The 12,678-nt window shown below is 63.6% G+C and overlaps 3 protein-coding genes across 3 annotated transcripts; 2 read left to right on the forward strand and 1 right to left on the reverse strand.

Moving 5' to 3' along the window:
* Positions 1–22: 22 nt before the first annotated feature.
* On the forward strand, positions 23–8,824 carry CHLRE_17g703450v5 (uncharacterized protein). Its single transcript, XM_043071955.1, has 13 exons — positions 23–275; positions 362–390; positions 724–903; positions 1,165–1,273; positions 1,584–1,651; positions 1,787–1,838; positions 2,022–2,172; positions 2,398–3,596; positions 3,992–4,054; positions 4,268–6,948; positions 7,100–7,448; positions 7,735–7,800; positions 7,938–8,824. The coding sequence occupies exons 1-13, from the start codon at positions 273–275 to the stop codon at positions 8,088–8,090; spliced, it is 5,103 nt and encodes a 1,700-aa protein (XP_042914414.1). The 5' UTR covers positions 23–272; the 3' UTR covers positions 8,091–8,824.
* Positions 8,825–8,952: 128 nt separating this feature from the next.
* CHLRE_17g703473v5 (uncharacterized protein) lies at positions 8,953–9,934 on the forward strand. The gene is made up of 3 exons (XM_043071956.1): positions 8,953–8,997; positions 9,331–9,414; positions 9,802–9,934. The coding sequence occupies exons 1-3, from the start codon at positions 8,986–8,988 to the stop codon at positions 9,910–9,912; spliced, it is 207 nt and encodes a 68-aa protein (XP_042914415.1). The 5' UTR covers positions 8,953–8,985; the 3' UTR covers positions 9,913–9,934.
* Positions 9,935–10,176: 242 nt separating this feature from the next.
* CHLRE_17g703495v5 (uncharacterized protein) lies at positions 10,177–12,462 on the reverse strand. Its single transcript, XM_043071957.1, has 5 exons — positions 12,090–12,462; positions 11,736–11,919; positions 11,319–11,516; positions 11,072–11,193; positions 10,177–10,845 (listed from the first exon to the last, which is right to left on the reverse strand). Exons 2-5 carry the CDS (start codon positions 11,798–11,800, stop codon positions 10,838–10,840), a joined length of 393 nt encoding a protein of 130 aa, XP_042914416.1. The 5' UTR covers positions 11,801–11,919; positions 12,090–12,462; the 3' UTR covers positions 10,177–10,837.
* Between the last annotated feature and the right edge of the window lie 216 nt (positions 12,463–12,678).

Consider the following 12,678-nt stretch of genomic DNA (forward strand, 5'->3'; position numbering starts at 1 on the left):
ATATAGTAATAATTGATCGCATGGAAACGCAGTGCAGACCTGCAGACCAAGTGTTGGGGTTTCGCAGGAAACGGCTTGGTCCACAGCCTCGTTTCTCGATCATGTAGTTACGGGCATGATAAAGCAGTAAAATAGTAACCGTTTCGTTGGTGAAGCAAAGCAGGATGCTCCGGCAGGCGGGAGGGGCCGGTCCCCAGCGGTTCAGTCGGTTCGCTGTGCAAGCGGCGCAGAGCTACTTCGTGTCAAGGCCTGACTTTATCAAACTACTTATGATGGTAGGAACTCGCAAGCTTCTCAGTCTGAACTGTTGTAGAGGCAATCATGTCTGACCACCCTCGCTCGACCGCCTTGGTGCGCACAGGTTGTCACCGGCCTTCTAGGGTTAAATATGTAAGCGGCTCTAGTACATATACCGGGGTGTCACAGGGTGCCACGGTCCGCCCTGTGGAAGCCCTTCGTGCGCGCCGTGGGGCCCGCAGGGAGGGGGAGGGCGGGGTCCAGGCGGGTTTGCATGAAGCCATCGCTCAGAGCCGCGTGGCTGGCAATTCTCGGGGCATGTCCATCTTTCAAAAGCCTGGGCTCCAGCCTAGACTCCCGAACTACCGGTCGCACATCACTGCACCGCAGCCGCGCGAATCCGGCTCTCCCCCGCATCCCCGCCCCTCACCAGCCCTCATCCACATCCCGACATTGCACCCCGTCACTGCACCCCCGGCACCGCAGGATGGCTACGGCCTGGTGTGAGGGCGACCTGGAAGAGAACACGCTACCGGAGTGGCATCCCGTTGTGCAGAACTTTCCCTGCAACGGGACCGCGGCCGCCAAGGCCGGGTTCCTGCTGCGGAACGGCGTGTCAGCCTACCCCATCTTCTTCCTCCTCAAGGAGAGAGACCGCTGGGCCACGTGAGTGACTGTTCTGTTGTGCATAGCGCTGGAATATTTGCGCACAAAGATGGCAATGCGCTGGGGCTTGGCAGTTGGCTGGTGGTGCTGCAGCTTGTGGGCTGAGTTCGGTGCCGTGGCCCTTCCGTTGTGGCACTAGGTCGACGCGGGGAAGGCCATCCTCGAGTTGGCACGGGAGGCATTAAGTACGGCACGCAGCGGTCCCGATGTCAACGGCGCGCCCACCCTCCCGGTTGTCGCCTCTTCATCCCCCGCCCGCAGTCTGCAGCACACGTTTCTCATCGCCAGGCTGCTCTTTGCGGCCGTGGCGCCAATCCACGCTTTCTCCGACTACGTGCACAAGTTGCTGAACGCGGTGCAGCGGCTCATGGTAAGAGGGGTTATGTGGCTGTGTGGTGGCGTTTAAGCAACAGTGTACGGTAGCGATCTACGTGGCGTACATGTGTGCATGTGTACCCATAGTGAAACACGGCCTTGTATGCGGTAGGTCTGCACCCACCGCCGTGGCGTGCTCCTGTGAGGGGGGCGACCGGCGACTGTGCTGACACACTGCTGTCTGTGTGTGTGTGTGTGTGTGTGTGTGTGTGTGTGTGTGTGTGTGTGTGTGTGTGTGTGTGTGTGTGTGTGTGTGTGTGTGTGTGTGTGTGTATTTGTCGTCATGTGCCGCTCCTGCCCAACAGTGCACGATGTTCCACCTGGTGCTTTCCTTCCGAGCCCCTGAGGTGGTGCCGTCGCGCTCTGCGCTCTGGTGCGTCACCGAGGCCACAGCAGCCTCATTGCGCACATGAGCATTTAGTTGTCGTGCAGCTGGGTCCGTCCGAGCCCAAGCGCACACCTGATCTCGCGCCCGGCTGGATGCTTGCGTCCACACCCGTGGACACAGGTACTTGCGAATGGCGCCGGTCATCGACGTCACGTCCACAGGTCTTTTCAAGGTGAGCCTCGGACTCACATCAGTGCTTCAATGTGGTTGAGACAGCCGCTGCAACATGCACGCTGCCCAAAGCCCTCTGCTCTCCTCCCTTACCTAGGCCGTTCACCTCCCTTCCCTGCACCTGTCGTTCCCAACCCGTCCTTTCAATTCTTGATACTACCCACCCGTGCTTTGCCGTACACAGTTGGGGTTCTGGGGTGAAGCCGTGTACGGCGCAGTGGCTTGCGTCAGCGTGTCATGGCTGAGCCTGCGCTACGCCGCGCTACACCCCCACCTGGCGGCCCAGGAGGGCATGCGGCGTCCAGCCGTCCTGGCGCAGCAGATGGCGTCCACCGGTGAGGGTTTGGCGGCTTGACGGTGATTTATGGTCTCACGATTGGGCCTTGTAAAGCTGGGTGCTATGCAACATTTTGTTTTTTGTGGCACGGTAATGTATGGCGCGATCAAGGGGCGCTGTTGCCTGAGAACAAGTGGATGAAGCCTGGCAGGTTCACAAGCAGGCAGTGTGGGCGTGCACCCTGGCGATCCTTGTGGCTGTTTTGGCGGTGTCCCGGCCGCAGTGGTGCTGCTGTTTATCGAGTCGTGGCGGTTGCGCTATGAGCGGCAGCGGCGTCGGCTTCTTGATCAGGGCTCGTCCGCACCGGCAGCGACTGCCGGCGGCGGCGCCCCCCAGGCGCACCTGTCCGTCCTCAACGGCGAGGGCGCTGGGGGCGCAGGCGGTAGCAGCACCGGTGGCGCCGGGAAAGCTACCGGCTCCACGAAAGGCGGAAGCAGCAGCGGGAAAGGCGGCGACGCGGGCGATTGTTGTGAGGATGCTTTGTACGGCACGGATGAAGGAGCGTCGAGCCAGTCGGAAGCAGTGACAGACTCAGACGCCAAGGCCGGCGCGGCACAGCCGGAGGGGGCCGGCGGGCTGCTGCAGCTGCCTGCGGCCGTGCCGGCTGGCCAGCAAGAGCAGCTTGCCGGGAACGGCGGCGGCAATGCAATTGGCAGCCACACGGATACCGGCATGCCACTGACAACGCCAGCAGCGGTCGGCGCGGCGCGTTCCAGTGACGAGGGTGACGTGTGTGGTGGCGGCTGGCCCAGCAGTGACCAGCTCCTGGGTGCCGGCGGCAGCAGCCCCCTGCTCACGGAGGAGGAGCGCAGCGGCGGACTGAGCGCACAACACCCCCCAGTCAGCAGCCTAGAGGGGTCGGCGGCGGCGCTGACGGCTGCTGCTGGCGGCACCGCGGCTCCGCCCGCTCCTGCCAGCGCGGCCGGGGGTCCCGCGCTGCTGCTGCTGACTGCGCCCTTCGGCCACAGCTACGAAGCGCATGCGGGCAGCACCGCAACGGTGGCGTCGGCTGCTGCTGCGGCTTTGCACTCTGGTGCTGCCGCCGCCGCTGCTACTGCTGCTGCTGGTGCGGAACCTGATGCATCTGCCCGCGTGCTGCTCTCGTCACCGTCGACCCACCAGCCCTCCGCCTGGAGTGCCGAGCCCCGCCGCTTGCAGCCAGTCGCCAGGGCCGCGGCAGCTCCCAGGCCCCCGGCAGCTGTCGGAAGGGCCTTCGGGGCCGGAAGCACTGCCGGACGCAGCCTGCAGCGCACAGCACAGCCGCACGCAGAGCTTAATCAGGACACTGCGCGGCAGCAGGACGCGGGTCCCGTACAGCGCGCGCCGTACATCGCCCGTACACGCCTACTCACTGTATCCATCAAGATACGCGGCGTGGATCCCTCTCAGGTGGCGGCCGGGTACCGCCAACGCATTGAGCAGGTGTGTATGTGTGATGTATGTGGACGACTGCATTGTCCAGGGGGTAGTTCAAGGCTTACAGTATGCGCGTGTATATATGTATATGTGTGTGTGTGTGCGTGCGTGCGTGCGTGTGCGTGTGTGTGCGTGTGTGTGTGTTACCTAAACAACGAAACGAGTCCCGCTTAGTGTCCCGCCTTGTGTGCGTGTGCGTGTGCGTGTGCGTGTGCGTGTGCGTGTGCGTGTGCGTGTGCGTGTGTGTGTGTGTGTGTGTGTGTGTGTGTGTGTGTGTGTGTGTGTGTGTGTGTGTGTGCCGGATGTGTGTGTCTTCGGTGTGCGGCGCTGCCCTGCACTCCCGACTGCTGCACTTCCCACTGCTGCTCTCCCCACTGCCGCAATTCCGACTGCTGCTGCAGGTTTTGGCGGGGTCTCGAGTGCAGTTGGAGGGAGTCTACCTGCGGGCGGGCTGCATTGAGCTGGTGTGTGCGACCTTGAGGGACGGCTGGGAGGCTGGAAGACAGGGGTGCCACGTGGCCACGGCCATTGCATGCACGTTTTGCGCTGTGCACTGAGGGGAAAGGCTTTTTGCAAAGTGTTGGTAGCAGTCAGGCTCTGTCAGTGCAACTATCTAGCAGGGTACCTTTGCAGCGCTCTTGACATGCCCGGAACACCATGCTTCCGTCGGCGTACAGGTTGTGGATGTCCGCGCCTGGAGAAACGCCAACGCCAACATCGGCAGCAGCACGACGCAGGCGACGCTGCAGTCCTGGTCACAAATGCCACAGCCGAGGGAGGAGGGTGCGGCGCATGCGGGCCCTGCATCATCGAACCAGCCCCCGGCTTCTGCTTCTGTGGACAGCTTACTGCAGCAGCAGCCGCTCTCGGGCGTGGGCCTGGATTCGTCCGCGGCGCAGCAGGTGGACATTGGCGCAATCATCCGCGCGCTGGGGCTGCCAGAGCGCACGGGCGCGGCGACGGCGGCTGCGGAGGTGCCAGCTGAGGACTGGGACTGGGACTGGGCGGGCGCAGCTGCAGTCGGGAGTGGTGGCTCGGGGCACACGTGCGAGTGGCACGTACAGACGCAGGGCGAAGATTGCACCGGAGCCGCCGGTGCGGGTGTCGGTGGCGATCAACGCCCATGCAGGAGCTCGTGGGGCGACGAGGCGACAGCATGCCAGCCGCAGCACCAGCCGCAGGAGAGGTCTGGGGCGGCTCTGGCTGATGACCCAGCCGTCCCGCAGGTGCTGTCAGTGAGCCCGCGAGTAATCACTGTGATGACAGCTGAAAGCGTGGATGTCCGGGACAGGACCAATAGGGCTGATGACGTGGCCGCGGCGGCACCGGCAGCAGCGACACGACAGCAGCTGGTGCGCCTGCAGCTGCATGTGCTGTGGGACTGCATTGCGTGCGTTGGTGCCGACGGCACGGGTGCCGGTGCCGGGGCCGGTGGCGATCTACCAGAGGTGCTTGTCCGGTGCAATGACTCAGTGCTGCCTGCGACCGTGCACTATTGCGGCATCCTCGGCACCAGCTGCGCTGACAACCGCCTCGTGACGGATGGCGCTGCCCCCGGTTCCGGCCTCATGCCGGCTCCAGCCGACACGGCTGAATGCGGGCCTGCGTGCGCTATGGACGCCGAGGCGGAGGCGGTGGTCCCGGTGGTCGAGGACGCAGTGGGGATGACCGGCGATGCCGAACCCCGCATGATGCGAGACAGCCTCCCGGACTCCGCCTCCGACGCTGTCGCAGCCTGCAGCACGCCTGTCGGCGGCAGTAGCTTCAGCGCGGCTACACCCGCCCGTCCCCTGAGCGGTGCCTTTGACGGCAGTAGCACCGTGGGCGGCCACAGCCTGGTGCACGGCAACATCAACAGCCGCGGCGCCAGCAGCTATGGCGGCGCCGGCGGCTCGCCTGGGGCCACTTACGGCGGAGGCCCGGGCTCCGAAAGCGCCTGTGTTGGCTCCGTAGCGGCGCCAGCTGCCGTGGGCTCAGCCCTCGTGCCCACGTCAGCTGATAGGCCATTTGACCGCCGGGCGCGCTCGCAGCCACAGCCACAGACGCGCCCGTCCCAGCAGCAGCCACAGGACCTGCAGCTGCTGCCGCCAATGCTGCACCAGCCGCCGCAGCCTCTTGCCCGCACCGCTGCGGCCCTTGCCGCCCTAGCAGCCTCGACTCCTGTGCCGCAGCCGGTGGTGCTGGAGGTGTGTGTGTCCTTCCTGGAGGCGTGCCTGCCCGACAACCCCGGGCTGCTGCTGGTGGAGGTGCGCGCACCCGGCAAAGTTGCCGGCACCTGCCTGCCGGTGCTGCTTCTAGACGACCACGCCGCCGCAGCAGAGCTGCAGGCAGCTGTGGAGGCCGCCGAGGCCGGCGGAGTCGGGCGCGGCACGGCACAGGAGTGGGATGACGTGTTTTACGACATGTCGTACTTCCTGCAGCACACCCATGCGCTGGCGCTGCCGGCGGCAGCCGCCGCGGCCGGCGCTAGCGATGGAGATGGTGGAAGTGGCGGAGGCTGCGGCAGCGATGGCGAAGAGCAGGAGGAGCAGCAGCAGCGGATGCTAGTGAGGGAGCTGGGGATGCACCTCCTGGGGTGGCTTAGATCCACGCCCACGGGTGCCGTGACCTTGCCGTACTTGTACGACAGGATCCAGCAGGGCGTGGCGTCGCTGGATCAAGGATCCGACAATGGCGACCTCGGTGCCATCGTTTTGGGCGCGACCGCGGCAGCTGGGCCCGTGTCGGCGCCGTTGGCCCCCTGGCGTGAGGCCGTGGGTGATGCCGGGGGTGGTGCCGGGGGTGGCGAGACGCACACGGTCGGCTGCGACACGCCCGAGCCACCACACGTCATGGCGGCGCCGCGCTTGGGCCACAGGAACCAGCAGCTCCCTCTGCTGCCTTTGGCCGGCGGAATGGTGCAGGGCGCTGCTGCGGCAATGCCGCCCCAGCACCAGCAGCACCAGGCGCATGACGCCCGTGCACCGGTGTCTTGGGCGCCACGTGGCGCAGGGACTGGCGCAGCTGACGCCGACACGCAAGAGGTGCCTTTGTCAGGGGCGGAGCAGGTGGTAGCCGCGCCCGCTGTCGAGTGCCCAGAGCTTGGAAGCGGTGGGCTCGCAGCTGCGGAGGCGGCGGGCGGCTCTCGGCTGCGGAAGCAGCACCTTGTGCCTGACGCCGCCGTGGCGGCTGTGCACGGCGGTGTTTCAGGTGTCGGCGTTGCAGACAGCGGTGGCAGCCGGGCTGCGCGCATGCAGGTGCTAAGGGGGTGGTGGGCGCTGCAGCCCCTGGTATGGCAGCTGCCGATCTGGAGCAACCCGGACGCGGACGGGTTCTGCGCCTTCGTTGCCGGCTATCGGTTGCAGCTTTCCAATTTCGCGTGAGTTTGTCTGGGCGCCGCATAGATGCGCGCTTTTATCGGGATAATTTAGAAGCTGACCAAAAGGGCATACGGTATGTCCAATTGCCGTACGTGCATACCGCTCGCACTCACATCATATGTTTCCATTTTGTTTTAAAAACCCATGTAGGACCATCACCGTGAACATCTCGCTGCTGGTGTTTGGCCTGCGCACCTGGAAGGAAGCGGCCAGCACCTCCGACTTCCTGATACTCATGGTCCCGGCGCTTCTCGCTTGCGGCCCAAGCACCCTGCTGGCCATGCTGCGCCTGGCCCTGAGGCGGCTTGCGCCGGCCCGCGCCGCGCGGTATTGCGACCACATCGTCTCGGCGGAGGCTTATGCCCGCCACGTGGGGCAGATTACGGCCGGCTTCCTCATTGGCTGCCTGCACTTCCCGGCCGCGGCGGGCGTGGCCGCACACGAGCTGAGCGCGGGCGCATTCGTAGGCAACGCCGCGCTGCACATGGCCCTGACGCTGGTGGGTGATCGGGAGAGCGTGTGTCATGCCACATTGTGTGTGTATACTTGTGTATAATATGAAGAAGCCCGCCCATACGGGCGTGTGTGTGTGTGTGTCTGTGCGGGCGAGGGCCATTCCTGTGTAGGGTGACAAGGCGAATGCAGCGCAGCGCGTATACATGCGTAATGTATATAGCCCATGAGGGCGTCCTTGGGTTGGCGTGTCGCGTTTGCCACCGCCACTCCCGCTCACCATGGCTTGTTTCCTGTTGTGTGCCCTGCCGCTGTGGCCTACCCGAGCGCAGTCGCCGCCCTGGGTCGGCCTGGTGTTTGTGCTGCTGCGCATCCCCGTGCAAGGGCTGCTGTGGCTGGTGAGTGCCGGGTCTGTGAGAGCTCCCTGGGGTTTTCAGTGCTGGCATCGCATATATCTGGCTTATGACAATCAGCTGCTCTGTCGCTATGTATCTCTCAGTGCGTGTCTGCTGCTCAATCACCACCACCACCACAGAGGCTTGATCCAACTATGAGTACGCCCTGGGTGGCTGCACGTGCTGTGTACGTCGCCCTCCTCTCCGTCGTTGTGAACGTCGCTTGCAGCACCTACCTGGCCGCGATCTACACCAGTCGCATTGGGTGGCGCAAGGCGCGCAAAGCCGAGTAACTAAATGCGCCCACCTTCTGCGTATGAGAGGCAACAGCATTGCCTAAGCTGCGCAACACTGGTAATCCAGTGGCGTATTGTATTCCGTGTCTCTGCCCGGTCAGGCAGTACCGTACTATTTGATGCCTAATGGCGCTTATGATCACATTCTGACGCATTCATACATGTGTTGAGAGCAGTTGGGCGGTACTCGTAACTCGTAAAGTCAGGCTTGCACGGAAGTTTAAGTAGAGGACGTTGTGTAGCTGTTAACGGTAGTAGCAGCAAGCTGTGTAGCTTGAGCATCAGTGCATGGAAAGGCCGTGGTGTCTGTTATGTGGGCGGGCACCTTGTGCGGCTGCCGAGGGTGTGCATCGTGCACGCATGCTTATGTGCTAGCTACGTAACCGCTTAATCTGAATGGTGTTTCGCAAGCTGGTCGCGCACCACCTAGCTTTGCTGCCTGTCAATGGCAAGGCTCAGTGCTGACATTGCTGCAGGTAGGACTGCTGTGACGCAGACGGCAGACCCCCAGTTTAGGGAGCATGCGGCCACGTAAGCGGAAGCCAGCAGAAATGGAAGTTGAGCAGGGGCGTGCAAGCTTCCGCCTGTATGTACTTCACATTTCACTCTTGGTGTCGTCTCCCTCGCATGCTGCGTGCGTCGTGTCAGGGTGTGTTCATTTGGCGGCTTGGCGCTCTTGCGTGAATCACTTGCGTAAAAAGGGTCAACGTTCGTTACATCCTTAACATCCGTAATTGCCCATCGGAGTCGTTCGGAGCTGTTGCATCCGTTCACATCGTTGCGAACCCGCGCCATCATGCCCGCACAGTCCCACCCCGCCTCCTTCAAGTCAGGAACTTCAGAACCTTCCGAACTCGAACCATTCCCCCAATGGGCTGGGGGACCCCCATACATGTTCGGAACGGCGCGTGGGGACGGTGTATCAGCATTTCGTGGTTCCAGCCTACCAGCACGGTCAGCTGTCGTGTCCTGTGTCGGGGGGGGGGGCGTGTCATCCCTCTGTGTGTGCCGGTTCAGTCTGTTGCCCATTGACACATTACATTTTGTGTTGCTCTACAACACGGGCGCGCATTTTGCCTGGCCAACTCACCACAACTCGTGCCGCGCATTAGCTGCAGGCGCCAGGGCTTGTGTGCCCCATCCAGAAGCCGCCCTCGGGCGCCCTGCATGACTCCACCACCTGCCCCAACCCCACACACACTCCCCATGTGCACACACACGCACTGTACGCACGCAGGACCCGGCACGTGACGGCGAGCTGCGGCAGGTGGTCAACGCCTCACAACACTTCGTGGCGCGCTTCCTCACCACCGAGGGCAAGGTGCGACTGCAGCAGAGGCGGGTGGGCAGTCCGGCGGTCTGGTGGGCGGACAGGCAGACACGCGTGGCTGGTGTGCCTGCTGCCACACCTCCCCGAGGTTTCCGCACCGCCTTTGAGCCCATCCACTGCTGTGTCTCGACCAGCCGCGCACTACTCCTGACCTGCCGCTGCCAATTGTATGCCGTTTGTTGGGTTCTGGGAATCAGCTGCACCCTACGGGACTTTACCAACTTGCCTTACCACTGTCCCATCACACACCCACTGCTGTGTCTCACAGTAGTCCTTTCGCGTTGCTATCCTACGCCCCACCGCGCCCTTCAACTCGTGCTCGTGATTGCATTGTTATGTCTTTATGCCAACACAAGGTGATAACCGCCTGCCCCCCAGGTGCGCTATGCGGTGCAGGCGCTGCACGAGCATGCGGCGCTGTTTGGTCCGGGCCGCATGTCGGGCTTCGTGGCCTCCCCGCTGGCCGGCACCGGGCTGCTGGATGTGTGATGGGACAGGGTTCAAGGCAGGTTGGCGAGGTCGCTCTGCCGCCGCCGCCCGCGCCGCCTTCCAGCCTCGCGCCGCCGCCGCCGCGGGCGCCGGGGGCGCAGCTGCTGGAGGCGAGCGAGCGGCCGCGACGGTGCGGCAGAGGCGGCCGCCTGGGCTACCTGGCGGACAAGGGCAGTTGGGCCGGTTGAGTCCGGCGTCTGTGATCCCGGCGCTGCTGGATGCCGAGGATGAATAGGTACAAACGAGTGTGTACAGAGCGCGAGATGTTGGGCAGGAGCTTGGGCGGGAGCTAGGTTGACTGCGGGGACAAGATGGAAGCTCGTATGATTGCATCGCAAGGGACTGGCACAACCAACAAGTTGACAGGTACGCACAATAACCTGACATTAATGATCTTGCTCGAAACGTGGCAAGAAGTATGGGTGCCTGATGCGAGGCGAGGAGGAACCGGGGACAAGTGTTCCCCAGTCACGGGAAAAGGGGCTGAGCCCCTCCACAGTCTGAGGCCGAACAACCTCATCGCCCGGACATAGCGGGGGTCGGTTTCCACAGGCACAGAGCCAAACCAGGTGCCTAGCAATCGCGATGCCATAGCAGAGCCAACCGCAGCCAGACACAGCAGTTGTCAACAGCCGCACTACTTGTCATGCCGCTACGCATGCCCTGCCAGCCCCACCGCGGACCGCTACCTAGACACCAGCCGGCTCCTCAGCCTGCGCGATTGCACCGCTTCTTGGGCGGCGCTGCGCTCTACTCCTCCATGTGGCCTTTCCCGCCCCCTCCGCTACCAAGATGCGCGCACGCGCCCCCGCAGCTGACGCCGCCGCTGCCGCTGCCGCCGCCGCCAGTCTGCAGCGATGCAGGTCGCTTGTGCCCCAGCAGCATCTCCACCAGCGCGTGCCGGATGTTGGTTGCGGAGTTGACGTCACGTCCCTGCACCGTCGGGAGGGTAGAGTGAGTGAGTCCCACTGAGCCCACGACTGAGCCCCACTGAGCCCTCACCCACGGAGCCGTGTCATCAACGTGTCATCCCCACTGAGCTCCACTGAGCCCCACTGAGCCGTCACCCAGCCAGCCATTACCCACTGAGCCCCACTGGGCCGTCACCCAGCCACCCAGCCATCACCCAGCCAGCCGCCCGCCCGCAAAGTGGACTCACCCACACCGTCCCGCAGTGGTTTCACACTTGGACTTGGTGAGCACGTGAGCCCCCCCATGGTACGACCGCCTGCAGGCAGCGCTGCCCGTCGCCGAGCAAGCGCCGCCCGCACTTCGCACAATCTGGGGAGGGAGGGGGCAGGAGTACAGTGTGAACCTTGCTGGCTACCCGACTACCTGTACATGAGCTCCATCCTGTCCACCCGACCACCTGTCTACTCATTCCAACCCGTCTGCTCTCATCTTGCCTGTGATGTGTAGAACTCGTCCACGTACACCACCAGGTGCGCGTACTTGTCCACCAGCAGGCGGAGCAGTGCCCGGTTTGGGCCCCGCCCCAACCTGCTGATGCAACCGCCATAGCCAGTGGTGGCGTTGCCCCAGCCAACAATGACCTCCTCCTTGGGCCTTCCACCAGCCAGCTGCTGCGCCGTGTGCTCCAGCACCTGTTCCCGTGGCATTGGTGTAGCATCAGCGCAATGCAGTTGGTGTGGGTGCTACCTCAAGCCGGCCCCGCCGTCCTGGTCAGCAAGGGCGCATCTTCACACGGCCCGGGCGTTTGCGGGCGCCACGCGAGAGCCGCGCGCAAACGCCGCCGCCACGTGAGGGCCCGCAAGCCGGGCCACGAAGTACACGGCCAGCAAGCCCAGCATGACCCGACTCACTGTGTCCTTCCGGGCAGCGTCATCTTCAAGTACGCCGCCAGGAAGATGGTGGCCACAGCGTACATGTCCGCCACTGCGAAGCCGAGGAGGAGCAGCTAAGCTAGCTTTTCGTGCGCTGGGCTGGAGGAGCGCTGTCCGTAGCCGATGACTGAAAGGGCCAGGCGCAGCAGTTGGGCGACGTCCTCTGCGCATGCCACACGAACACCAGTGGGTCACGAAGACCAGTGGGGTCAAAGACCAGTGCAGCTATAGTTGCGCTCCTATTCTCCGCGGACTGGCGATGGCGAACGAGCATTCTTCTGAAGAGCAACAGCGAGCACGGTTCCGGCCCCGCAGCTTAAGCGTCAAGCTTACCCTTGGTCACTATGTACAACGTGCGCTTGAGGGCGGCCATCTCTTGCTCCCGCTGCTCCCAGCGCTGCTCCCAGCGCTGCTGTTGCTCTTCCCAGCGCTGCTCCTGCGCCCGCTGCTGCTGCTCCCAGCGCTGCTGTTGCTCGGCGACCTGCAGCTTGAACTCCTGCAGCTCATGCTTGTCGTCGTTTGCCATAGTGCACGTTTGGCAGCTTGGTCGCGTGACTCGGCAAGGCTGAGATGTCTATTAAGCTGATGCTCGCAAAAGTAAGTCTAGCAGTATGACTATCATCAAGGCTTCCGTTTCCTCTTTCAACTCCACGCTCGCTTCGAGTCCCCGCCTCTGCCTGCGGTCCGGTGTCATCGCGCCTGATGGTCGTCACCGTGCCTCACGCTCCACAACTGAACCAACGCAAAAAACAGCCTTTCGAATCGCCCCGTAAGTCTTCAGGGCCCGCCTCCGCAGGGACTTTTCCCGAACTTTCTGCCGGCATTCCCCTTCGCCCCAAACACTCCCCACATGGACTTGTGGCTTTGTGTGTGGGCAGGATGCACGTGTGGGCGACCGTTCTAGTACCTGGACGCTTGCGCC

The sequence above is a fragment of the Chlamydomonas reinhardtii genome, chromosome 17 (genome assembly GCF_000002595.2).
Source record: "Chlamydomonas reinhardtii strain CC-503 cw92 mt+ chromosome 17, whole genome shotgun sequence".
NCBI lineage: Eukaryota > Viridiplantae > Chlorophyta > Chlorophyceae > Chlamydomonadales > Chlamydomonadaceae > Chlamydomonas > Chlamydomonas reinhardtii.

What these genes read in the sequence shown, in the direction of transcription:
- CHLRE_17g703450v5 (XM_043071955.1), top strand. An exon ending in CGTCCACAGGTCTTTTCAAG is followed by an intron (nt 1,839 to 2,021) that starts GTGAGCCTCGGA and finishes TGCCGTACACAG; the next exon opens with TTGGGGTTCTGGGGTGAAGC. An exon ending in ACCGCCAACGCATTGAGCAG is followed by an intron (nt 3,597 to 3,991) that starts GTGTGTATGTGT and finishes CTGCTGCTGCAG; the next exon opens with GTTTTGGCGGGGTCTCGAGT.
- CHLRE_17g703473v5 (XM_043071956.1), top strand. An exon ending in TCCTCACCACCGAGGGCAAG is followed by an intron (nt 9,415 to 9,801) that starts GTGCGACTGCAG and finishes CCTGCCCCCCAG; the next exon opens with GTGCGCTATGCGGTGCAGGC.
- CHLRE_17g703495v5 (XM_043071957.1), bottom strand. Translation starts at nt 11,800, where the DNA reads ATGTACGCTGTGGCCACCATCTTCCTGGCGGCGTACTTGAAGATGACG. An exon ending in ACGCTGCCCGGAAGGACACA is followed by an intron (nt 11,517 to 11,735) that starts GTGAGTCGGGTC and finishes CCACGGGAACAG; the next exon opens with GTGCTGGAGCACACGGCGCA. An exon ending in ACGAGTTCTACACATCACAG is followed by an intron (nt 11,194 to 11,318) that starts GCAAGATGAGAG and finishes CTCCCTCCCCAG; the next exon opens with ATTGTGCGAAGTGCGGGCGG.